The sequence below is a fragment of the Leptomonas pyrrhocoris genome, assembly GCF_001293395.1.
Source record: "Leptomonas pyrrhocoris isolate H10 chromosome Unknown, whole genome shotgun sequence".
Lineage (NCBI taxonomy): Eukaryota > Euglenozoa > Kinetoplastea > Trypanosomatida > Trypanosomatidae > Leptomonas > Leptomonas pyrrhocoris.
The window spans coordinates 317,766-343,644 of NW_015438386.1; the positions used below are offsets into that span (position 1 = coordinate 317,766).

At 54.3% G+C, this 25,879-nt stretch overlaps 5 protein-coding genes across 9 annotated transcripts; 2 read left to right on the forward strand and 3 right to left on the reverse strand.

The window, feature by feature from the left end:
• Positions 1-446: 446 nt before the first annotated feature.
• Positions 447-15,143, reverse strand: ABB37_09322 (hypothetical protein; the record flags this gene model as incomplete). Of its 2 annotated transcripts, none has more annotated exons than XM_015808724.1 (1): positions 447-15,143. In XM_015808724.1, the coding sequence occupies exon 1, from the start codon at positions 15,132-15,134 to the stop codon at positions 447-449; it is 14,688 nt and encodes a 4,895-aa protein (XP_015652775.1). In that variant the 5' UTR covers positions 15,135-15,143. The 2 variants fall into 2 exon arrangements, with proteins under 2 accessions (XP_015652775.1, XP_015652774.1); XM_015808723.1 differs by having other exon boundaries at positions 447-15,138.
• A 300-nt stretch (positions 15,144-15,443) lies between these two features.
• Positions 15,444-16,035, reverse strand: ABB37_09323 (hypothetical protein; the record flags this gene model as incomplete). Of its 3 annotated transcripts, none has more annotated exons than XM_015808727.1 (1): positions 15,444-16,035. In XM_015808727.1, exon 1 carries the CDS (start codon positions 15,921-15,923, stop codon positions 15,444-15,446), a length of 480 nt encoding a protein of 159 aa, XP_015652778.1. In that variant the 5' UTR covers positions 15,924-16,035. The 3 variants fall into 3 exon arrangements, with proteins under 3 accessions (XP_015652778.1, XP_015652777.1, XP_015652776.1); XM_015808726.1 differs by having other exon boundaries at positions 15,444-16,015; XM_015808725.1 differs by having other exon boundaries at positions 15,444-16,009.
• Positions 16,036-16,346: 311 nt separating this feature from the next.
• ABB37_09324 (hypothetical protein) lies at positions 16,347-16,616 on the reverse strand (the record flags this gene model as incomplete). Its single annotated transcript, XM_015808728.1, has 1 exon — positions 16,347-16,616. The coding sequence occupies exon 1, from the start codon at positions 16,590-16,592 to the stop codon at positions 16,347-16,349; it is 246 nt and encodes an 81-aa protein (XP_015652779.1). The 5' UTR covers positions 16,593-16,616.
• A 4,523-nt stretch (positions 16,617-21,139) lies between these two features.
• On the forward strand, positions 21,140-23,518 carry ABB37_09325 (hypothetical protein; the record flags this gene model as incomplete). Its single annotated transcript, XM_015808729.1, has 1 exon — positions 21,140-23,518. The coding sequence occupies exon 1, from the start codon at positions 21,161-21,163 to the stop codon at positions 23,516-23,518; it is 2,358 nt and encodes a 785-aa protein (XP_015652780.1). The 5' UTR covers positions 21,140-21,160.
• Positions 23,519-23,949: 431 nt separating this feature from the next.
• Positions 23,950-25,604, forward strand: ABB37_09326 (putative mitochondrial acyl-CoA dehydrogenase, mitochondrial precursor; the record flags this gene model as incomplete). 2 transcript variants are annotated; one of them, XM_015808730.1, is made up of 1 exon in its annotated part: positions 23,950-25,604. In XM_015808730.1, exon 1 carries the CDS (start codon positions 24,045-24,047, stop codon positions 25,602-25,604), a length of 1,560 nt encoding a protein of 519 aa, XP_015652781.1. In that variant the 5' UTR covers positions 23,950-24,044. The 2 variants fall into 2 exon arrangements, with proteins under 2 accessions (XP_015652781.1, XP_015652782.1); XM_015808731.1 differs by having other exon boundaries at positions 23,956-25,604.
• Between the last annotated feature and the right edge of the window lie 275 nt (positions 25,605-25,879).

The following is a 25,879-nucleotide window of genomic DNA, read 5'->3' on the forward strand; positions in this document are numbered from 1 at the left end:
AAGAAGGAAGAAGGAAGGATTGATGCAAAGAGGTTGGCAACAAAGGAAGCGCTACTTGTCGCGTTGCACAGCACAGGACGCAGCTGAAATTCATCCATACTCTGGCTGAGATTGCCATCTTTCAAGCAAAATGCCGTTAATAGTTTTCTCCCCTCTCCTCTTCTTGTATCTCCGTGGCCCGAGAATGCTCGCCGTGTTTAGAAAGAGAAAAAGGAGAGAAACGCGCGCCGTATATGCTTACCCTTCAGTGGGCGCAGAAGAGCGCAGTAGATACGTCACACCTTCTTCTTCTTATTCTTGTCTGATTGATGTTAGCTCTCTTGCGCATTCCAAAGCGCTTCGGCGATCTGTACATGAGAATGCAAAAACTTACAAAAAGAAAAAAGGAATTTAATGAAAAGTGATAACTGTACATGAGGCGGTCACCGCCTTCGAGACTGCGTTGTTCAGGCGATCCACACATACGCGTCCAGGGCGTCTTGAAGTAGGAAAATGTTGCCCACGACGCCGTCGTTGCCAGCACTGTCCTCCGCCGTCAGAGGTTTGTCCTTCACATAGACAATAGGGTCCACGAGCCCACCCGGACAAGGCTGGTCGTACTCTACGCAAAGAGGAAGCTCGGCTGCGCCAGGCGCAGCGCCGCGGCGAACGCTATTCCAACGCACGGGTATAGGAACGTCGCTGAAGCTCCACGTGTGGACTGCGCTGCGGCCGTCCGCAGCCCGCGGCGTGTGCGACTCTCTCCGATCCTCCACCTCCGTCACAAAAACGCTCTCACTCGTGTGATGCACCTCGCGAGAGATGGAGCCGGAGTGGGCGGTGGAGAGAGAGCGCGAGGTGGGGGCGGTGTACCTGGGGCGGCAGTCGGGGTTGGTGTCCCACAGAGCACCCTCCGCAGCCGCCTGTGGCCAGACGGCGCTGCACCAAATCAGCCCTGGTGACAACTGGTCCGCACATCGCACACGCATGCCCACCTCAACCGAAATTTGGTGCGTGCTATCGTCCTCGCTCAGTGCATCGCTGAGGTTGACGTCGCTTAAAGCGCCGTCGATCTTCGCTTTGTTTCGCCGAAGCAGCACTCGTCGCACGGCGATCACTATCTGCGCCGCCGCGTCTGTGCGCCCCACAGGCTCCGTATTTGTGTCGACAGAGCTTTTCTCTGCCGTTCCTCTCCCCCGTCCCGTCAGTTCCCGGATCTGACGCAGCAACGAGGGAGAGAGCTGAGCTCCGTCCAACACGACATCCGACGGCGAAAGAAAACGCTGCTCTGTCACCATGACCACCAGAGCCGTAGCGACCGCGCCAAACTCTCTGGCGCCGACGAAGAAACTGCCCGCGACCTCTGCAAAAGGCGAATTGGCAAAGGGGTCCTCGCCCGATCGGCACGAGCACGGCGCACGTAGTGATGAGACAACGCCGCTGGGGTTTGCAAGGTCTTTTGGCGCCGTACCCAGCGCCGCGGACGTGAGGTAGTGAAGGTCGAGCAGAGGATGCTGCAGCGCTGGAAGCCACAGATGAATGAGTTGGGTGTCAGTGCTTTCTGGAGGAACGCTTGCTGTGCCTTCCCACGGCGCGATAATGGAGGTGAAGGACTGTACCATGCGCTGGAAGTGGCTGTTCAGCGCTGCCGGGTGCGTAGCACAGGCGTCAAGAAAAGCGCCCTCCCACCCCAGCACGGTTTCTGCAAGGGTCACAGTGGACTTTGTCTGCTCCCGTGCACTTGTGGAAGCTTTCAGCAGCGCCGACAAAGCGAACGTATCCTCCTGCTGACTACTGTCCGTCTCTTTGTGCACCTCCTGCCCTGCCGCTGCACCCGCATTCGCCGACTCCGCCGGCTCGCCCCTTGGGAGCATAGCGCACACAAGCGGCGAGAAGCACAACTGCAAAAGGTTCCTTTGTCGCACCGCGCGGAACAGCCCAATCATACGCTCCTCCGCACACAGCTCCATCAGGTCTGACGGCGCACCCACCACCTCCGACCGAAAAAAGTCGAGATGACGCACGCTGATGCGCAGTTCATGCCACCTCTTGGTATCCACGTAGTCCCCGCCTGCGAGCGGGCCCCACAGGAAAGAGACTTCCTCGGAGTCGTCCGTTGCGCCGATGAAGGTCCGCAACATGTCCCACTGCGCTCGCTGCTCCAGCAAGGGCAGCGAGCAGTCGGTGGAGCCTGCGCAGATACGTTTGTGTCGCCCACACAGGTAATGCAGCGCAAACTTGCGCGCCATCACGAAAAGCCCGGCCTTCCACTGCGAACTGGCGTCCTCGATTTGGCACTTTTGACGGTGCTGACGCGCTTGCTTGAGGCCGTTGGCCGTCGTGTCCGTGTCGAATGAAATAGGGCGGTTCGCCGGGTGGGCGTTCTCCTCTTCGGGCTTCCGAGACTCGGCTGCGCGCATCAAAGAACAGAGAGGAGGATTGAGCAGGTCCACGGTAGCCTCAGCGTTGCCGAGCGATTCCGCTGCGTAAGCGGCGTCGGCGAACTGGCACTCCGCTTTCTGCAGCAGCAGCCCCCACGCGGGTTGGTTGCGACGTAGGAAGTAATACGCCTGCATGCCGTATCCGCCTAAGTGCTCCTCTGCCAAGTCACGATGAGTCGTGAGGCGGGCGGGGAGCGACGGGGTCAGAGGGGAGCACAGCTGCGTCGGGAGGAGCCTCGTAGCAGCTGTCGCGGTGGCTGGCAAGAGCGCTGAGCCTGGCTTGCACAGAGTTGCCACCTCTGTCTTGGGCGGGCCGCCGAGCTGCACCACCAGGTCTCCATACCGCCTCCGCACCCACTCGGAGAGGAGGATGTGGATTTTCAAAAGCGGCGCAGGGTCGTACACGTGGCCGCGACAGAACCTTTGCTCTGCCTCCGTAAACAGCTGTGCGTCCGCATCGGCGTTCTCCGCGTTGCTGCTCGTCACGTACAACAGGTGCAGCCGCGCGGTAGATGCCGCGTAGGCCACCATCATCTCGTAATGCAACAGACGTGCGCACAAGCGCAACTCACTCACCGCTTTCCGCAGTGCGACGAGCGCGCCGCGGGAGAGGTCGGGCGGCAGCTCTGGCAGCGGGACGGTGAGTGTGGCAGTCCCTCGTGTAGAGGTCAGCCTCGCCAGCGCCGGCCCACGTACGCGCGACTTCCGCGTCTCAGCCGAGGCACCGTGTTCCGTGCGGGCGTCCAGCTCGTTTTGTACTTGCTGTAGAACGACGTCGCAGATCTGCATGGCGCCATCTTTGGTGAAGAAGCGCCGGGAAGGGCGGAGGAGGTCCGCCAGCGCCAGCTGCGGGGTGTACGTGGACAGGGAAAGACAGCAGCACGGCACCGTCTCTGCACCGCAGCGAGCCGGATACGAGCCGATTGGAGGTGCGGAGGTCTCGGCGGCTACCTGTCCCCAGATGACATGCTGCGCCGCGGCACTGCAGATCACCGTGAGGCACAGCGTCGGAGCAGCACCTCTGCTGGCGCTGGTGAGAGAGGTGGCGCTGTAAAGCGAAAGTAGTCGCTGAAACTCCTCCTTGAAGAGCAGCACGTCCGATGCGGCGACGGCACTGACAGACGAGTCCGCCTTCACATCCACAACAAACGTCAAACACACGCCACACGTATCTGGCTCGCACGATGCCCGCGCCAGTGAGACGACACGCTGCATAGCCTTCTCAAACGATTGCCGCAGAGCAGCTCTTCTTTGAAGCGCGCCGGCGACGTCGTCATGCGGCGTGTCCGACGATAGGAGCACCGAGGACGGCGGGACCAGTTCTTGCCACTGAAACACCCATTTGGTTTCCCTCACCTCGCTCTGCAGCCACATGAGCGTATCCTCGATGAGGCTCTTTGAGACGAGGCACAACGGCAAATGTGCTTTTACGGCGCGTTGTATATGTGCATCTACTGTAGGCAGCTCAGCATGTGGGACGCTGATCTCGTTCACGTCGTTGACTGTGCGTCCGCTGCTTGCGCCGCCCTCTAACTCGCTGTCGTTCATCGCCGAGTTGTACTGTTGGCCCGTCACCTGTGGCCGCGGCCCTTCCAAGGGACTCGTTTGCGCAGACGGCCGCGTTGGGGTGCGATTCGATCCGCCGCAAAAACCTGTCACGGAGCCCATAAAGGTGTTGTAAAGGGCGCCGGCGGAGTCGCTTGCCTGTTCGACGTCGAGCTCCAACAAGGCGGTGAAGAGCTGCGTCACGTCGTACGCCGTCTCTCCGCCTGCATTAAAGGAGTCATCCATCTCCGCCTCCGCCACATCGACCTCCGCACTTGCCAGACGCCGCAGCAGCGCATCTCCAGACGCGGTAAACACGTTGCGTACAACGTCCGCAGGGTCCTCCGCCCCCTTGGCGTTGGCGTCTGCGCCATCGCGTGACGGCAACGTCAGCTCTGGGCCCGGCGTTGCTTTTCCTGCTGGCTCCGCCGGTTGGAAGGTAGGACTGTCATACACCATGCGCTCCAGCACGCTCCGCTGTCCCTCGGTGAGCATGGGCAACTTCGACTCCGCCGCGAAGGTTGCCGGTGCAGCGGACATCGCCGTGCACAGAATGCTCAGGGAGAACATTCCCTTTAAGGCCGTGGGCCACCCCGGCCCGAGCAGCTCGACGACGCGCTGGATGAAGAGCGCTAGTGCGTAATAGCACTTCTGGCCGATGGGCAAGTCGCTGAACGACAGCGGCGCTATGCGTTGCAGGAGTGCCGGGGAGGGGTTCGCTATGTCCGCGATGCAGTTGTCGAGGCCAGACGCATTCCACGGGCGGCCCAGTCGATTCGCTTCGATCTGTTCTGTTGCCCTGGCTACCGCTTTCATCGCGGGCAGGATCGCGTCCCAGCCCTCCTGCAATGTCCGCTGCAGGCTCTGCACATAAGAGGTGGTAGTGGTCATCTGGGCATCGTGCGTGTCCACCTGCGCGAGCGCCTGCTCCATCTCCGCCAGCAGTGCATCGCCGCGTGCGTTGCTGCTAATGTCGGACAGGTCAACAGCAAGGAGCGCGGCGGCCGAGTCGTGCGCATTTGCAAACAGCTGAATCACATTAAAGTACATGTTCTGGCGAGCCCGTACCTCCTCTTGCATCGAAGCAACCTTCGTAGAGACGGAGGGCTTCTTGACGGCATCGTAAAGCAACCACTCAAGACGCAGATCGTGGTTTAAGGGGGTGTGCAAGTTAAACACGTCAAGGCTCGCGCACGTCTCTTGCAAGCCACTGGTAATGACAGGCCAGCACGTGCACACTAAGAAGAACTGCGGATGCACGCGCACCTCATGCCCGTCAAACCAGACACACGTGACGGACCGCGCTGCGGGTCCCTTTGATGGCTGCATAAACGGCTTTTTAGTTGTGCTCTGCATCTGCAGCGGCGCAGCGGTAGCGACAGCGGCGAAGTCGGTATTACCACCACCGCTGCCCTTGGTGTCCAACGGCCTGTGGAGTAAACTCTTGTGATACTCCTTCAGCCGCTGATAAACCGGATTAAGCGATCGCACCAGATCAACGGCGGCTGAGCCTTGCACGTCGCACAGTAGAACGCCTTCGCCGGCCCGCATGGCCGCCGCCAGCCGCTCCTTCACCAACGGGTCGGCCGCCGACACTGAGACGCTGCCGGTGCAGTAGAAAGCGAGAAACTTCAGCAGCTCGTATGCCGCTACCGGACCAGCGCCGCCCACCAACGTCCACCGTGACGCGCGACGTTGGTACAGGCTCAGCATCAGTGCCTTGTACTCCCACGGAGTATTGCAGCCGGTCACCAGTAGCACCTCTGTTTTCGGCGCGTGTGTTTGGAAGAGCAGATGCGTGCACACCTCGCTCAGAGAGCTGAAACGAAGCGTCGTGCCTTGCACCGTCTTGGTGAGAACTTCCTGCAGACTTGCCGACATGGATTGCGCGCAGCCGTGCATCGCCAAAAGAGAGTAAAAGGCCGCCACAAACAGCGTGTCGCCGACGACGCATTGCGCGCGTTTGACCCGCTCGGCCACGGTGGCGGGCTCGATAAGAAAGCGCGTGAAACGATCCACAAAGCCCGTGTACTTGAGAAGTCGCGACTCACCACCGGCTAATTCACTTTGTTCCTCTTGCAAGGCCGCTAGGGACTTTTGAAGGCTTTGCACTTCCCTTCGCGTTTGTACAGCCGCCTCCTCCGCCAGCCCCACCTCCTCCTCCCTCTGCTGCTGGACAGACTCGTCTTGCTCAAGTGCGTGTTGAGCCCTCGCGATCTCTGCCTTCCCGGCTGTGTAATCCTCCGCCATAAACCGCACGCACCTCACCCACGCCACCACGAAATCAGCCAACAGCTGAGCGTAGGGAAGGGCAGGGCCATACCGCACTACGTCCAGCTCACGATGGAATGGCAGCAAGGCCGGCAGGCGATCGATGCTGTTCTCGGGGGCTGTCTTCGCCAGCTGTGCTGTAAACTCCTTGGTGCACATCCGCCGCATGGAAAGGCTCCACAGTTCGTTCGCGTTGTCGTTGTGCTTCGGCACCTCTTCGCCGAGCACCGCGTAAAGAGCGCGGACGAGAAGCGTGCCTTTGTCGGGTACGCGTGACATGCCCAGCGCTCGCACAATCCCTGTCTTTGCCCTGCGCAGCTGCCTCAGCGACTTGGCGACCTCTCCCATCGCACTCTCGAGACCCTTCGTGACGGCGTCTCGCTGCTTCTGCACGGCGTCTCTCGTTCTCGTCAGCGCCTCTCGTGAACGCTCCGCCTCTGCAGCGCGCATTCCATGCTCCCTTTCCTGTCCTTCGAGCGTCTCGGTGAGGAGAGCCAACTTCACCTGCATCGCCGCAAGCTCCTCTACAATGACGCGACTCCGCTGCGTCCCGGCGTTCACGGCCTGCACCGCCTCATCCCCGCGGCCTGCAATGATCTTGCCTGTCCGCGCGCTCGCCAGCACTTGAACCCGCGCGGTTTTATCGAGTTCCTTGTAGAGTCGAACAAACTCCAGAAACTGCTCTACGGAGGTTGGATACGTTTTCCGCACGTGATCAAAGGCGGCGCAGAGAGCCGTGCACGCAGCTCGTGGAGTTAACCGTCTGCCGTACGCCTCTTCCTCAGCGCCGTGATGGACGGCGGTGGCGTATGCAGCGTCGTCCTCGTCCTCCATTCTGCGTATTCCGCCCGTGTGCGCATCTCTGCGGTGCAGAATCCCCAGCGCCATCTCTTCCAGCAAAGACCGCTCCAACGCTTCCGTGTGCAACGGCAGGGCCGTGGTGGTCGACTGCAGTAAGAAAGGGTAGCCCTTGCCCAGTTGGCGCGCCTCTGTCGCGTCGTACAGGTGAAACACAAAGTTCAGGCTTCCCAGTAACCGCTTCCGCAGCGGAGAGTCATCAACAAAAACAAACGGCTTCAACGACCGCGAATGCACGGCGGCGGGTCCGTTGAGCAGTCCAAAGCGCTCCTCATCGGTGAAGAGGCTGGAAACGTCACCGCTGCGAACGAGGGCGTCCATGATCCGCAGCACCTCGGGGGTGCGGAGCAGCGGCGGCGGCACGTACGCGACGGCGTGGACACTCTCCCGGCACACGTACGTGATGGTGGCGCGGAGTTCCGCCACGAAGGTGCTGATAGCGTCTCTCGGCGCGTCGGCGGGGTTCACGCGAAACCACATGAAAGGGACGTGCGACGACGCACACCACAGCCGGAAGAGGCGTCGCATGCCAAACGTGTTGTCCCCGAGAAAAAGAAGGTGCGTCCCCGGCGCGGAGAGCGTGTCCGCCAGGTGGACAAGTCGCGTCGTGAGCCATGTTGTCTGGTAGGTCGGCGTCACCATCACGGACGGCGACCGATGCTGACTGACGGAGGACGTCTCACTCGCTGCTGAGCCCACCGACGAGGCTCGCCGCGACGAGCGTACGCTGGCCCCCACCGTCGACGAGGACCTGCGTATGTACACGTCTCTGTTGGACTCCTCTGCCCGCACCATCGCAATTTTGAGAGAATCAGGATAACTGAGAAGGACAGAGCTGTGCCGTGTCTCGGACCGAACCGTCGCCCCGCTGCGGTAGGTCCTCTTCGCAACGTTGCCCTTTCGCTGATCGCCGAGGGAGCTGAGGTCCGTCTCCTCTTCCTCCTCGAGCGCGTCTGGGAAGCATGCGATGCGATGTGCCACGCGCGCTTCGTTCGCGGCGGAGACGGCGTCGCGCAGAAGCGTCTCCGGCAGCTCCTTGGCCACGTTGCGGAACTCGACACTTCCGTGGACGCTGTTGCGCAGCGTACCCTCTGCTGCCTGGACGGCGGAGTTGCGGAACTCGTGGGAAACTCGGCGGTACTCCTGCTCCGCCGCCGCCTCTGACGACCACGTCGCCGTGTCTGCTGACAGCATGTTGGCGGATGGAGAGAGCAACTCGTCGTAGAAGGTGGTGAGGCCGATAAAGACGCGCGCAGACACCTGAGAATCGGACACCGCGCTCAGCAAATGCACGCGAACGACTTCGGCCGCTTCAAGCAAAGCGCGGAAGTGCTCGGTAAAGAAAAAAGATTCGTTTCCTTGTAGAGTCACGGCAGAGCTGTCCGTTGCATTCGTCTCGGTTGCGGAGATGGTCGTCGGGGACCCCGAGTCAGGTGGCGCACCGCCGGCCACGTGAATTGCAGAGCTTAACGAGAAAGAGCCAGAGTTGCTTGCTAAAGATGCACGCCGTTGACTCAGCTGGCAGTACACGCCGTGGATAAGGCCGAGAAAGGCAGCGCACTCCTGCGGAAACCCTTTCGCGCGCTTCCGCGACGAGGCCATGTCGCTTATCTGAAGCAGCCCGTTTGCAATCTCGTCGCCGTTAAACAGGGGAAGAAGCACATCCACACACCCGCTAAATGCGCCGATGCTGCCACGCTCGTGCGAAAGCGCATGCAGCAGCGTAGTGGCGCAAAAGACGACGTCTGTCGTCGGAACCGTCCCTAGCGCGGGTGTGCTAATTGCCCTGAACTTTGCACAGTAGCTCATGAAGCAGCCAGCCAATGGCGCGCAGTCACCGTACGCGGTTGCGGGAGACAGGTGGAGGTCATCGACGCACACCACCAGTCGCCGGCCAAGAAGGGGTCCATAGCGTCCGTTGCACCGCTTCGACAACGTGCCGGCCATGGTCTGCTGCATCTCAGTGGCGTTGAAGCCGGCGTTCATCTGAAAGACTTGCGTCACCCAGTTCTCGCATGTTCGCATGGTGTGGAGCAACGTTGTCTTCCCATTCACGGCGCCGGCGTGGAGCAGGACGTGCTGACCACAGTTCATGAGGCACTCCATCGAGCGCAGCGTTGCGAGACGTGACGGCATCGTTAGCACTTGCAGCGAGACTTGAAGCTGCGGGTTCACGTTGCGGTAGCCGGACCAGCTCAGCGGCAAGTCCGTTCGCTTTGCAGCGTCGTCGAACGACATCCATCCTTGCGGCAGCACCACCTGCTCCAATGGGCTGATGCTGCTGTACGTCAGCTCGGGAAACACCTCGCCGGAAACGTCGCTGCCGGCGAGCGCCTTCACCACGTCCGCCTCGGCAGAGAGAAGCGTGAGCTTCACGGTGTCGCGGTCTTCGGACGGGAGCGACAGGCCGACGGACCAGCTGGCGGCCATGACGGCGCACCGCGCGGCGAACAGGCGCAGGTCCACCTCGTCGTCGTCCTCTCGCGGTGCCAGTACGTCACTGTGGGTGCGGATGGTCAGCGCGTACGCGTACCAGCGGCTGCACAGCGATGCCGCCCGCTGGGCAATAGCGCACATGTTCGTCAGCTCGCTAGCGCTGCCCACGATGCCCGGTGACATCTTCGCCGCTCGATCCACTAACGGCGGCAGGAGGACCTCCAACACCTTCCGCGCTGCCTCGCCCTCAGGCACCGATCGCAGTGCCCATTTGATAGCACCCTTCCAACAGGACGGGCTCGTCAACGCCAGCATTGCAAAGCCGTCGATCACGCCCGGGGTAATGTGACGCACCTCCACAGCTGTAGCGATGACGCATAAATTGGGTGACGGGACCACACAGGTACCACCAACGACGCCCTCTGGAGTTCGTCTTCCGTCAAACCACGTCTGCGCAAAGATCTGAAACGAGGATGGTGCATCCACGTCCTCCAGCACAACAATTGGCCTGGCTTTCGCTGCTGCCTTGGTGAGCGAGATCTGCGACACCATCTGCGACAGGTAGCCTTTCTGGGTTGCGCTACCGTACAACTCGGATGCGGTCATGAATTGAGGGGAGAGGATGAGAGACGGCGTTCCCCCTACCCATTTTCTCCACAACTCCGTCTTGCCGGAAAAGCGCGGACCGGTGATGAGCACACGGCGGTGCAGCTCTATCAACGTTGCGAAACGCTGCACCCCCTCGTCGCACGTTGTCTGCGCCCTGTCTTGAGAGGCAACGGTGGTCCATACAGGCGGTACTACACCCTTGCAGTTGGGTAGCAAAAGCTGCGCCTGGATTTGCTCCGTCAGGCTCTCGCGGAGTCTAGCGCCCTCGTCGCCCTGAAAGGCCCCGTAACTCGTCCGCAACAAGCTCTTCAAGAAGCGGTCCTGCAGCGAGAGCGACGACGGCTCGGCAGCAGCAGCGTTCTCGTCCTCAGCTGACACGGCCCCTTGGGCAATCAAATCGTGAATGACGACGCACAGCTGCTGAATTGTGAAAATATCGGGTGCCCGCTCCTTTAACTGCTCATACAGCTCCGCCAGCTCCAACTCCTGTACGGAAAACGGTCCGATGGAAATGACGCCGGCCTGCGTCAGAAGCCTGTGCATCAGCTCCGTCACATCTGGTAACGTAATGCGGACGGTGTCGCACAATGTGGAAATTTGAAGAGGGAATACACCCGGCGAGCCGGAGCTGAAGGCCAGCCGGAAGAAGGGATGCACGGGAATACCGAGTAGTGCACCAGACGGACCAAACGACAGCTCCCACCTCGTCGACGGGGTGGCGGCGAGGTAGGCCTGTACCAATGGCAGCACAGCGCTTGACAGCACCTCCGGTGAGGCTGTCTCACAATTGGCCAGACACAGAAACGCCCCTGTCTCGATGCAGCCGCGCAGCACAGGGACGAGTGTCTCGGCGAGAGTCTGCGATGTGAGCTCCACTCGCACGTAAAAGCGTCCTAGCACCTCGGCGGCGGTTTTTAGCACGTCGTTTCCTACCTCCGCGGCTTCTTTCCCACAAACCAACGGTACACTTCGACCCAGCTCCATGTCCGCCAGCACCATTACCATCTGCTTCCACAGCGAGCTGCTCATGAATAGCGGTCCTCCGTGACCCAAAAACTCCAGCCCGTACTCTAAACTGACACCCATAAAAGAAACCTGGATGCTATCGCCGGATGGGGTACAGAAAGTCTGGACAAGCTGCGTGCAGTCCAAGTCAGCAACGTTGTGAATGCGCCACTCGATTACGAGCTTAACTTCTTGTAACGCGAATTGCTCGTATGCCAGCGCTGCTCTGATGGTCGCCTCGACACTGCTGCTGCCTGCGTGCCCGCTTTTTCTTTTCCCCTTGGCCTCTACTGCTAGCTGGCTAAGTGCGCAGCATACATCCGAGATCCTTCTGGCGTACGCGCGGAGTGCGTCGTCGCCACCGATCTGCACCGCGTGTCGAATGCTTTCTGTGTGCAGAATGCGCAGCGCAAGCACGGCAACCTGCCCGCACCACGCAGACACCCAGGTCTCCAGGTCCGTGCGGTAGTAAGCAGCGACGCAGTTTTTGACTGCCAGAAGCAGAGAGCGGCGGACCATGAGGTCGAATTGCGCCAGCCAGGCATCCGGGGACGTCGCTGCGAGAGATATTGGGCTCATCAAAGGCAGCGACGCGCCATCTGCAGTGACGACAGCTTTCACATCGCCATCTGCTATCTCCACATCCGCCAGGTGCGAGTAGAGACACGGGAGAAAAGGGACGAAACTCTGCGGAGCCAGCACAAACTGAAAGCTCAAAAGCTGATTGTCGGACAAGAAGTAGAAACGCGGAAATGCAGCCCGTCGCTGATGCAGATTACGGCGCAACAGCTCGAGCACATCGTCCGCGGCGGCCTTAACAGCGAAGAAGACGTCTTGAATGGTTTCTTGCACAATCGCGGTGTACAAGGAAAATTGGGGTTTGCGCAGCGTCGTGTGCAGCCGCTTGACGGCATCTGACGCTGCAGAGAGATGCTGAATGATCGCCTGTCGGCTGCTACCCTCTTTGCCCTTCTCGTTCGGCGACATCCGCAGCGTGTGCAGGTAGTTCTCCACCCACGCGCAGCTCTCCTGAACAGACTCGAAGGCGCTGAGCATTTCGCAGCTCTTCTCGCACGAGAACTTCCATTCCAGCAGCGGTCTTTGTACAAGTTGTCCCAGATTCGGGTAGCGGCGCATCGCCCAGCATCGAGTCACAAACTCCTCAACGTGAGCGGATGCATCATAAATAAAACGCTGTGCCACAGATGTCCTCGATACTCCGCTGTCGTGCGAGTCTTCCAACACAAAATGGGTGCGCTTCCCGTAGCTTCTCATTTCCTCCAGAGCGCTCTCTACCTCGTAGTCGCACTGCGCCTGATTCGCAATTTGGCCAAGGGGGCCCATATGCTCCATCAGCCCAGCGTTGAGCAGGCGCTTCACCGTAACAGACAAGTCGATCACGGACGCGACGTCCTCGCGCAGCTGTCCAGCGATCAGCTTAGCAATGTCTTTCCAGTGGTTTTTGCGTAAATTCGGTGACGATATCACTTCGAGAAAAAGTTCCAGCTCTTCATATTTGGAAAGCGCAACCTCCTGCTCGCGGCCAAGCTGAGTAAGGAGTGGAAAGCCGCGCAGATGCTGAGAGGAGCTGTGAATTAGTCTTCGCCACTCGCGCACCTTCTCCACGGACGCAGTTGCATTCACTGACGAAATCGGGCTGTTATACAAATTGCGCAATTTGGTAGCGTCGAAAATAGAGTTCCAAAACTGCTCAACCACCTCGAAATAGTGCAGCAGGGATGGAAAGTTGTCAAACGTGTCCTCCGCAGAAATCCCAAGCACCTGCTCTTCGTGCGCGATTTGCTGTAGATTTGCATCGATGCGGTCAACAAGCTCGCGCAACTCGGTGCAGGTTTGGGCAGCAATGTCGCACGTCTCCAGGTTGAACAAATGATACAGTTCGGTTACACCCGTCGACAGAGTCTTCATGTACGCCTGAGTGGACGTGCGCAGTTGATTCAGCTTGCGTTGCAGCGACGGTGCACATCTCGTGCGCACGTCACCCGCCTTTTCAGCGCCGCGGATTAGCTCCTCGGGAAGTTTCATGAAGTCAAACACAGCTTTGCACACGTCTTGTTCAATTGGAACGCGGAGCTCCTCCATACAAGCGACCCTGTTGAGAATTTCTTTGCAGTCCAGACTACGCAGCTCTCGCGCGAGTGCTATAGCGGCTTCCGTATTTCGCTGGTGGACTTCCAGGTCTTCCACGTTGGAGGGAATGGTGTCGAATACCTTCAGAATAATGGAGCTCCTCTTCTTGGCGTTATCGACAACGCTGATGATTTCCTTCTGATAGGCGGAAGTGAGTGCAGACATGTAGTTTTTCCACTCGTGAGCCAATGTCGCTTGCAGTGTCACGCAGTTGACTTCAAAGCGTCCGCAATACATGTGCTCCCAAGACGCACGAAATATATCGGTCATTTGCTGTCGAGCAAAGCCCACGTGCTTCGCGACTTCGATGTGTGAGCCCGTTTTCACAGCAGAGACGTTCTGCGCAGGTATTGAGCAAAACGCTTTGTAAGAAGTGAGTATCCCGTCAATGATTAGTGTCACGTCATTTAAAATGTGTGCTATAGACGCGCGGTATGAGGCCACTTCGACGTGCGAGAGAACGACAATTTTCTTTTGCTTGAGTTTCAGCGTTCGCAAAATAACGCACCCAACGTTTGGCAGGTTGTTAACGCCGTTCTCAATCTCCGTAAATAAATCGCGAATCCCAAAAAGCAGCACAGCTAACGCGGGGGCCCGTGGCTGAGACAACTCTCCTGTGAGCAAATCCAGACGAATAAATGAATCTTGTTGCGCGCGCTTCGACAGTCTCGTTGTGCTGCCGCAGCCCCCACAGTCGAAAAACGCAACAAGGCTGTCTAGACCGTCAAAAACAAGACTCCGCAGCTTGTAGACGAGAAACACCTCGGTAGCGACAAAAATTCTTCTGAAAACGCTGTCTTCGTACTCCTCTTCTGAAATCAACAGAGCGTCTTTCGCATTTGGGATAAATGAGTAGAAAAATTCTTCCACATTAGTGAAGAACTCTATTCGAATCCGCGAAATAATGGAAGTGATAGAGTTGGAAATTCGGCTGATGAACTCGCTAACTTCCACCACACCAGTAAACGCGTCCGTATTCAGCAGCAATAATTGGTCAAACTTAGATTCCCAAAGTGATTGCAAAGCCGCAAAGTAACCATGCGTCGATGCGTTCCAGAAAAGCTGCTTTTTCAGTTGTTGTCTTGCTTCGTTGAAGTGCTGCTGCGCAACCGTCTTGTCAGTGAAAAATTGATCTTGGATAGTTTGCGTGCTACCCTCTGGCTCCGTCGCTAATTGCAATGGCCCTAAAATGCGCCTCTGCAACGGATTGAGACACATATAATAGAAGATGGCTTCTGATAACGCGGTCGCATATGCCTCGTTGACGTCGCTGATTTCACCAGCTATTACTTCTCTCGAAATGGAAGTACAGCCCCGGCTTGATAGGATAATTATGTTGCGCAGGCTATTACGACTCAAAGGCAGGTGTTCCTTGATCAGCGGCTTGTAAAGAGCCACGAGCTTTCCTGTGCGGACACGGCAGTGAGCTGCGAAAATGTCACCTGCGCATCCATCGTCTTTTTCGCAGTATTCGACAGGAACCCTGACAGACGACTTTTCATTCCCAGCAACATCTTTGAGAGACTGTTTGTCTTCAGTGAAACGAAAAAGACCGACATAGGGTGAATAATGCGAGCCTATTCGAGAGCTTGCTGGTTGAGGACCGACACTTTGGATTGCCAAGGAGGAGAAAAGTGTCGCCTGAAGGGGTTCGGTGAGTGGGATATTTACTGTTTCCCCGTGGTAATCCGGTGTAAATGCAAGTTGTCTGCAAACAAAAGTTGTCGCGCATATTTTTTCAGCGTCAGAAATAAGAGGAACCGGGATGCCGTCCCAGTAATAGCTCAAAACTTTGTCAAAACGGCCCTCTACTTTCTCTTGATTTGCTTTTGTGCTCATTGTCTAGGCTGTCAGTAAAAATGGGTACAGGAATGTGAGGTAAGACAGAAAGATGAAAAATAATGAAATCGTAGGAGGAATTGTAGTGCTAAATGCTTCAAAAAAAAGTTGCTTGTTAGTCATTCTCTTTTTTTTTTACTGCTTAGCTGGGAACAATCCATTTTATTTCGAACACGTTCATTCCTGTGTTGCGTATTGAGTGGTGTAGTTTTCGCGGTGCAATAAATACCTACAAAAGCTTTTTTTTTAGATTCGTGAGATTTAGGCAAATTTCATAGTAGTTTTGAACAGAAATTCTGTTTGCTGTTGCTACCGGATAGTTGGTGCGGTACGAAGTTTTTCAAAATCGAACCTCTCTTCAGAGCCCTGCTTCAGCTGGTCCAGCACAAACTCTAGCCACGCTAACTGCGTCACCCCTTCTTCGCAATGGTGTGCCTTAACTCGCTTCAGTTCATATTCGTAATCTTCTATCATAATACAAATGCGATTTCGTATCAACATGCCGCGGCATGTATACATAATGCCATAAAGAACAATTCCCATGCTAATGGCGGGTGGCAAAGGCCTCGCGTAATACATGCTATTTTTGAAAATGTGGCGCGGACCCCAAAGCTTGAACGCTGCAAGCACGCTTGCCGTCGAGAACCCTACGCATCCGATAAAGTAGTACCATCCGAGGCTTTCATGTTTGGCAAGCTGTTCAACTCTGTCGGCCACGTGATTCCGTTGTACTTGCGAGATGTCCAGCACATACTGTGCAAATTGCTGCCTATCGCTCTCTGTTGCCATCGTGGAGATTAGAGAGAAAAGTGTGAGTAGCTTGGTCGCCTATTCAACTGCAGTTGCTCTGTGAAGATGAGAATAGTGAGGTGTCCTGAAACTGACATGAATGTCGAACCACTGCCTCGATGTAGAGAGAAAAAAGAGGGTAAAGAAAGAAGTTGAGCTGGAAACGCACACATTCACATTCATATTTTAGCGCATGAATAAATTAAGATTTTCGAATAATTCTTTTTGTTCCTCAAGTGTAGGTCCAGCTATATTTTGGTGTTGCGTTGATTGAAAGGCGTTACACATTAGACAACAGAATTCCGAATCTGCGAGAAAAGCGTTCAAAATAAACAGCATCAACAAAGTGCTTTCCGGTGCATTACAGTTTCAGTGATCCTGAAACATTATCCTTCTGTGTGCACTTCTTTGAAACGGTTGACTCTAGGCCATTGCGGCTTCATACTGATGATTGCGACGTCTTACATTCGCTTTGACGTGTGAGCGGCTATATGTGTTCATCATAGGCATCCCTGACGATTCAAAAGCGTAGACAGTGTTGCTGTTATCGTCCAATCGCACAACGCCAACTCGGTTAACCACTTGTGGGAAGAGTCTTGGAATGATGTACCTGTAGAGAACGAAGAAGCATAGGGCTAAAAACAGAAAAGCCACCATGTTATGCGCCATTTGTGACGACGAGCCCTATTGAGCTACGATTGCGTTGTAAAAGGTGGCGGGAAAAAAGAGGATCGAAACGAAGTTAATGAGGCTTCCTTGCATTTTCCTGCATATTTGACTTACGCATTTCCATCACAATTTTATAATGCGCTAGACACCGGTCGGGGCGTTTTGCATGTTCGTACAAACGTTCAATCCAATTATTCTACCATTTCTACCGACTTCTGAGTCTCGCTCAAATATATGGTTGAAGCTGCACCTGGCTTTTCTCTTTGGCGAAAAGTCTGCACCCCTTTTTCAATATTTACTTCCTTTGCCAGTACATGAAGCTCAGTTTAACAACAATCCGTTTGTAACTTTTTGCCAAGACGCGTGACACTGCCTTTAAATTTGGCAACTCTGTTCACTTGCTCGGACTTTTCATATGGAAAACACTCGTTGGAAGCGTTCGCCTGCGCTGTCGTAGCTCAATGCAATACGACTCAAATGGAGAGACATGTAGTGGACTCCACATCCTCACCCGATGGCACTGTCAACACCGAATACAGCGGTAATGGACTCCACGAACCCGTGCAACATCACACGACGGTGACTGCGGTGAAGGCTTGCCCAGGACTGAACGCGAACGTTCTGGGACGGCCTCTTTGCTGAGTCTAATGGAAACCTGGTTCTTGACCAGAGGTCTCGAAAAAAGGGGATGCGAGCTGGTCCCAACCAGCAATCGGCAACATAGGAGAAGGGAGTCTCGGTTCCAACACCTCTTTCACCTTTTTGACAAAACAATGCTATGCAAAAAAGAAAAAACGGGTTTCGGAGGGGGGGAGGGAACCAAATCCCCTTAAAAAAAGAAGCTATGAGTTAAAGTCCCTCGATCGCTTCGCCCCTTTCACCAGTTTCGCTTGATTGAACACCACCTTGCTTTGCAATTGGAGTTGCCGTCTCTTTAGTCGTTCGGCTTTTCTTTCCCGGAGACTCACCGTTAGTGCTGTAACTGTCGCCGGAGGCTCCTTCAAATGAAACACCCCTTTTTGAGTGCAGTTTTATATGGCGGATTGCTGCTGTGAATCTGTGAAGCTTCGCCGCAAGTTACTCCGTCATGCCAACGCTTCAGAAGAGGTGAGACGTGATGAAGCACCGTGAGTATATTACACATATGAGCTTGCCCAATCAGAGTGAACACCCTCACCACGACAACGTGCAGCATGGCACACCGGAAAGAAGAGACTTTATCGTGCGAGAGCTCGCCTTCGCCAAGGATCCACCTTGCTCGCTTCACACAGCTGTTTACACAGTACGTCATCTGTCATTCTCCTGATGTTAAACTTCCTGCCTGGAAGTTAACGCGGAGCGCAACTTGACGGTGCGCCTGGTTTTGACGGATGCTGGTCGTTGTCTTCCAGCCACCAGTATCAGCGTGTGAGATACTCAGCGGCACGGAACTGACAGCCGCCAAGGGAAACGCGCAATAGTCTTGTACTTTTGTGAGCCGCACCGGACATTTGAGCTGCCACAGGGTTCTGTGGTATATGCACGACTTCGACCGGTCCGCCGACTCACTAAATGTGCAACTGCACACAAGATCTCCCGAACTAACAAGGACTGGAACAAGCGTCATATTTTTAGAAAAACTCGTCGAGTACCTCGTATTATGCAAGAAGACGAGAACAACGCCAAAAGTTGACAATTGTTGTCTTCAGAATACTGATGACGGCCTCTGGTCATTGTGGACAGACATGGACCTTTCGTTAAGTTATCCAGCCTTAGGCTATCAAGGTGCAGTCGAGGGTACAACCATCATTATGCTACCCGAGCTTCTTTATTCGTGTTCTTCTCTTTTCCTCTCCATAGTAAAGGACTCGCTCTTTCTCTTTCTTCCTCCTCATCGTATGTTCCCCGACTGAACAACATTGGCGTTCTTCTTTTCGGCATCCAAAAAGGAAAGCTATCGTCAAAAAATCTCTTCTTTTCTATTTTCTGTTCCCATTACCCGACGAGTGTGAGAATGCAGGGTTTTCTTTGTAACAGTCCTCGGCATTAAGCCCACTTTTGAACTCCAGTTCGTATCTGTTAACTTTATTCGGTCATCCTCTGGGAAAAAGCGTGTGTGAAAGACAGGTAGAAGACAACAAGAGTGGTACGAGAGAGCTCTATCTGCAAGGTACTACGTCGACTGTTCCCCCAACACCACTGTATTGTTGACATGTTGGCGAGCTTCTGGTCTTCTCGCACTTTTCGGCCTCTGTTCACGGCTTTATATTTTGGAATGCGGTAGATGTCTCCCCCGATGATTGTAACCGCATTTTGAGCGGTCTTAACGATCGAGTTTTCAGATAAAGGAGGAGACAACAATGATGAGAGACTGCGGTGCGGCACAGAGACCGTTTGCCACACCGCTGAACAATAGCTCAGTCCCCAGTTTCACTTTCTGCACGCCGTTCAATCTACCTTCTGTTGCCGGAGATGCTCTACCCACTGAGAGTTGTGGCTCCAGGCTACGTTTTGTGGTGAGGTCTCTGATTCTGACGGCAAGACTACGCTTTTAGCGTAAGTGGGGTGTTGTGATCTTGACGGCTTCGGTGTTAGGGATCCGAGTGGCTGTGTGACCGCTTTTCTGATGTGCGGGCGTGCGTACGTCTGTTGAGGATTCCAGATGCAGATATAACACGAAGTCAAACGATGTAGATGAAAAGGGATGGCAAGTAATCCATGCATTTGGTGAAGCAAAGGCATTTTGAGCGTGAGCAATGCCACGTTCGGTTGTAGCTTTATGCCGGTTATCGTATGGATTGCTGCTAAACTCCTTGCTCCTCTCTACGAATTCTCTCACCTTTTCTTCTGATTCCGTTGTTATCGTGGGTATTTCCGCCAGAAAAGACGGTCGGACGATGCTGTCCGACAGATTCTTTTTCCCCCACATCCAACCTTTTTAGAATGTGAACCCTCTGCTTGCGCACCCGCAGGTGACAGAGGAAAGGATCCAGAAGATAGGAGTTTTTAAAGAGAACCGTCACTGTGGTATACAAAACTAGGTGCGGGGAAAAATGTCAATTTTGTCTGTTGCATGGGTCCCAAGGAGAGCTGGTGCTCCGGGAAGGCTTTTCCGAGAACAAGGTTTCTTTTCTCTTCAATGTGGACTCCTTCGGATGTGTCAAATTACTTTTTTTTCGTTGTTGCGTCTGGGTTGTATGTGCAGCGGAGCGTGCTGGCGCGGGGAATAGCGGTTGTTGGCTGCTTTCATATCAGAGGGAAATCTGTTCCTGGGTCGCTGTGAGTGACGACGGGGTTGACGCTATCCGACGGCGGCCCCGGTTGCAAAGTCGGGGGGGAGGGGGGGAAGGGGGTTTGCAACCCGGCAACGGTGTTCGCCTTAATTCCGCAGAGGGATGCAGCGATGATATTTCTTCAAGTGCCGTTCATTGAATGGTGGTATCAAAGAAAGAGAAACAAGGCGACTGAAAAGGAGAAGCAACGCTTAGAAAAAGAAAGGGGAAGGTAGTTGTGGTGGCGTTTTTGGCAAGAGCTTGTTGGGTTTCGGTTGCGTGAAGAGGGGTTCATGTGGGCGAGTTACAGAAGCACTCGAATGCAAGGCACATAGTTAGGTTCTTTCTAGGCTGCTGTTGCGCAGCTCTGCATGACGCCAGCGTGAGCAGACGAGGTGGCAAAGGAAGTATCGAGTCGATCGTTTCGCTTCTGTCCGCTTGTCCTTAGTTATGGTGTTCGCAACAAGACGTGCCGGTTGCCTCGCTAACCAGCTATCATGCTACGTTGCGATTGGTGAACCCTCCTCGTGGTTGGAGTAGTGCCTAAGGCTAGGAAGTCCTGCTGTGCTCTTCGTTATCAGTGAAAGTCGCGTGATCAAACTTCGTTGACGTGTCGAGGCTGGATTCCTTGTTGTTGACTGCTTTGCAGGCGGTGGAAGAACAACAGCGGAGATTGAAGTGGATGTGGAACGCTGAGAGGTCCAGCCGTGTAGCCGAGATTGTAAATGCGAACGCTAGCGAAAGCGTATGCTAATTCGATGATAACCTTTGCTGAGAAATAAAGTGCTTCTTCTACTTGAGCCTTTTAAGTCTTTTGCAGGATGACAGCGTTCTCGCCGTGTGTAGTACACAGTGGTGCAGTCAGTGATTTCGAGAGATTGCCAATGAATGGCGTAGGGAGGAGATTTTTAGCTCCAATAGTTTTTGTGCGCCATCATGAAAGCCGAAGGCGACATTAGCAGTTAATTGTACGAAGCGATTTCTTTCGCCTTATAGACTGAATCACACACTGTTGAGAAATCACAATTATTGATTCGTTCATTCGGTTTTCTTTACGAACAATTTAATCGTTGCAGCTTAATGTAACTATATGTGCTTTAAGCACTGTTGAGGTAGAAACTGTGACTCGGAAGGTGGTCAAGAGTTTTTTTAGCTCTTTTTGCCGCATCCTTTTTTCTTCTCCCAGCGTGATGTGTTCACGGTTTATGGTTTGATAGCATTACTCTCTTTCCCTGATTCTTTTCCTTCTGCTTTTTTCTAATCTCTATTAATTCCTCCTTTTCCACAACGTTCATCAGAAAGAAGAAGAATTGAGTAATGGCGCGAAATAAGGCTCATAAACAACGCTTTGCCTCCAAGCATGCTTTGGCTGACAAGTCGAAGGGCCGACAGGTGCGTCCTGGACAAACGAGTGTGAAGGCGGGGACGTCAGCACATGTGAAGGAACGCTCAAGACAGGCTGCGGCTGCTTTAAGGGACAAACGAGCGAATGCAGCAAATGAACAAAGGCGACTTGGAAGCGCCGACGGCCTTCCTCGTATTGTTGGCGTTGTCCCCGCCAACGAGTCCGCAAACACAGAAGAGATCGTGCAAGGCTTTTGCAAATGCCTCAATGTGGAATTCCCTCACAATGAACAGCCGTTTTCTGTTGTCTCCAAAGAGAAAAAGTGCTTTTTCACCTTTATTTGCGAGAAAAACTGCAACGACCAAGATTGCATCGACGTAGCGAAAGTGAGTGATTTTCTGGTGCTCACTCTCGATTGCTCACAGGCCGTACAGAACACAATTCGTGAGCTGCAGGATGCACAAGGATTTGCCGGAGACGACGATGGGGCCGAGACAATCGCGACGACGTGGTTCAGCGATGTTGGTTTGTGCATCACGGACTACACGCGCGATCTTGTCGCTGCTGTGAATTCCCAAGGCGCACCAAACACTGTCGTGGTAATTCAGAATCTGCATACCTTTCCTGATCGTCAACGCCAAAAAGTTTTGAAGATACATCAACGCTATTTCAGATCCGTCCTTAACGATGCTACCAAAATTGTATCCGTTGTGGATGAGAATGACTATGCGAGTATTCTTCGACATATCCAAGTTTCAAAGGTCCGTGCGCTGAAGTGGCGCGATCAGCATCCGTACATGGTGGTGGAAGATAAGGTTTACGATACCGATGCGCAGGAGTTGACAATTCTCGGGTATCTTCGTGGATTGCCTTTCTCGGCGACGCAACTTGTGCACTTGACAAATTACGGCACGTATCAAGTTTCCAAAGTGGAAGAGATCATGAAAGGGGGCGAACGCCGACTCATCGAGGCATCGGAAGAGGCGCAGCGAGAGCCTTTGCAACAAGTTCAAGCGAACTCAACACTGGAAGATGACGGTATGCCAACCGATGCTGATGTACTCTACCATCAAGAAATTGAGCAGACGCGCAAGATCCGCGTTCCTGCTGGTGTTTCGAGTGATCAAGCTGCTTGGTACGATACCGCGGAGAACGTTGTGGAGGGCGATGCTCCTGAGCAGGAACACGTCATCATGGATGACGAAGAAGCGTTTACAGGGGACGCGATGTCGTATCGAACAACCCAGACGGACGTCGATTTCCTCAAGGCCGAGGATGTGGTCCGATTAGAGCGCATGACGGATGAGGAAAAGATTGTGGAAATGGAGAAGCTTAAGAAGATGAGTGAAGAGGAGGCTTGGAATCCGGATATGGTAGACACTCCCGTCAACCTTCCCGCCAGGCAGCGCTTCGCTAAATATCGCGGAATGAAGAGCTTCAACACCGGAAAATGGGACCCGGCGGAAAACTTGCCTGCGCAATACGCGTACGTTTATAAGCTGCAAGGGTATTCGCGAATTCGCGAAAGCGCCATTTATGCTTGTGAGGAGGGCATGGCCGAGGTAGGAATGCACGTAGCTTTGACCTTGATAAATGTGCCGCAAAGCGTGTCGGAAAACTGCAGCTCGTGCCTCCTTATTGCTTCTGGCCAACTACAGCACGAGCAAAAGTGGTCGGTACTCCATTTCCAGGTGCAGCGGGCATCTGAGTTGGACGAGCCTATAAAATCCAAAACGCCGATGCTGGCGCATATCGGCTTCCGTAAGTTTTACGTTTCTCCGCTGTTCAGTGACATCAGCTCTGGTGATCGCTCGAAGTTTGCCCGCTTTTTCCACGAAGGGGACAAGTTCCGCATGGCTTCCTTTTTTGGCCCCATCAGTTACAACCCCTGCCCCATATTGCTTTTCCAGGTTCCCTCGCTTGAGGAGCAGACTGAAGGAAACCCGCTGCGTCTCGCCTGCTTTGGTGGTGCGCTGCCTCCAAATCCGGACACACTTCTGCTTAAACGCGCCGTGCTGACCGGGCGGGTTGCTGTCATTCACAAAAAGCAGATTGTCGTCAAGTACATGTTTTTTAACGACGAGGACATCAAATGGTTCCAGCCTGTCGATCTCTACACAAAATTTGGCCGACGCGGAAAAATTACAAAGGCGGTGGGATCGCACGGTCTTTTCAAAGCGGTTCTCAACGACCAGGTCATGCAACACGATGTAGTTTGTATGGATCTTTTCAAGCGCGTCTTTCCCAAGTGGACAACTGTCGCCTTCAACATGTCGGATGTAGCCGATGCGGACAAGGAAAACGAAGAAGGAGTCCAATCAGTCGTTTAAGGATGGACTTGATGAATTATTATTATTTGTTAAAATGTGTTAAACCCTGTAACTCCAGAATAAATGAGGTGCTTTGATTTAACAGTACGTCTAAAAGACGAACAAATAAGCACCAAAAAGTGAATTGTAGAAACAGATTGTTTCCTTTTCTTCTCTGATGATCAGCAGCAGAGAAAAGAGGTTTATTTGGGGCAAAAGGTGAATCTCACCTTGCGGCCAATTTAACCATCATGCAATGGGCACTGATACAAAGCTCTTTTCTAAGCACAAATCATAGTGCCCTTTTTTTCTTTGACATTATTTATTTGTTCAGACAAAAAAGTGTTTCGCAGAAGGTCAAAGGCTTTGTATTATTATTCCCTCTTTTCAATCCGTCCGTATGGATTCGCGTTATCATCTTTATTTTTCCTTCTCATTTCTCTTGCTCCTCCAGAGTTAGCTTTTTTCCACCTCGGTCTCGTTTAGTAGCTTTTGCTGGTTAAAACGAGAATTGCTACTCTCCACAAACGAGAAAACGCAAACAAACATGCGTCGTGTTCTCTCTTCTGTTCCTAAACGATATGGCCGCCACGCCTCGTACGTGGGTGGCTTGTTCAACTTCCGTGTCATTTCAGGCGAGATGTTTCCGTATCCTTCTCGCAAACTGGATAACGACGAGTCTGAAACGGTGCAGACGCTGATTGAGCAAATTCGTAGCAACGACAAGGAACTAAATCTTGCAGGCGCGCGCGTTGCGACGGAATACGGTGGCCTCGGTCTTGGCCACACCGCACACGCTCTCGTTTGCGAAGAGGTTGGAACCAGCGGGGACAGCAAACTTCTGCAGACGATCCAGCACTGCGGTCTAGCATCTTATCTGCTTTCCACGATAGGGTCCAAGGAGGTGAAAGGAAAGTACCTGACAGGAATGTCTGATGGCAAGATTATGATGGGATGGGCCGCGCAAGAAGAGTGCGGCAACGATATTAGCATGAACACTGCACACGCTGCTTTTACCAGTGCAGGAACGTACGCCATCACTGGAGCGAAACGGTGCGATTTTGCCGAGTCCGCGACGCATTACCTTGTCCTGGCAAAGACGCTGACGCAGGCGGCCACAGAGGCTGGTCCAGCTGAAGTTTCCCGCAACTCCTTCTTCATCGTGGAGAAAGGTTCACAGGGTGTGACAGCAAGCGGGAACACCGTGACCTTCGACGGAGCTCCCGTGGCGGACATTGTCGGTGTGATTGGAGAAGGCTTCAAAGACCGTATGATTACACTCTTCACGGAGCAGTACGTCTACGCATCCACGCTTCTTGGTATTTTGAAGCGTGTTGTTCAAGAGCTGCGTGACAGTGTCCCGGAGCAGTGGGCTGCCAACACGATTGCATCCTGTGCGTGCATTATGTACGCGATGGAGTCTTCTCTTTACGCCCTTGTCGCCAACCTCGATCTCCCAACGGAGGACAGCTTGCTAGAGGCAGCCTTGACGAGCGTGTTCCTGCAAAATGGCACCAATGAATGGCTCAGCGTCTTGTCGACGGCCACGCCGACCAGTGAGGTGCTCGAGAAGTGCTTCGCGAACGCGCGACAGTTGCTGTCGATGATGGAGGCAAGTGATTTCCTCTATTCTTCCGCCGTGTGCTGCGGCATCGAGGATTACGGCTTGGTGTTCCAACGCACGTCGACGCTTCAGATGGTGCAGCTGCGAACGATGCGGTCGTTCGGAATGAAGGACCGCATCCCTGTGCGTGAGTTGGACTGCTCTGCCATTGATTCGGCGGTGGTCAACTTCGGCAACGCGGTAGAAGCAACATTTGTCCGCAACGCCTCTCAAGTCCCCCAACAGCAGCTCATCATCAATCGTCTCGGAGAGGCAGCAGCTTTACTTTACGCCGCCTCCGCCAGCGCGTCGCGCGCAGCCATGTGCCACAGCAAGCGCCTTCCCACCGCCAAAACGGAGAAGCAACTGGCAAGCACCTTCATCGCAATGGCCACCGAGCGTGCCAACCGTCTGTCCGAGGAATGCTGCAACATTGGCATGACCGCGGATGACTCGTACAAACGCATCGCTGTTGAACTGTGCGATGATGCTCTGCGCTCGTAGAGAACCCAGTCTGTCATTCTAAGCGACCTTAATGGCGAGAGGGCTTTCACTACCAAACTCTTTTTTTTGTTTTCTTTCTTGTTCACACATTTGTCAAAACGTAAAGCAAGAATTTATTGTGTGGTTGTTGTTGTGCTGTTAACTAACGTTGGCTTTGCTGTGGGGGTGTTCCGTTTGATGAGGGTTGACAGGGTAGCACTTTGTGGACATCGTCTAACAGATGCGGAACAGGTCACTGATTAAAATGCAGGGCTGACGGTTTCCACTTGTAAACC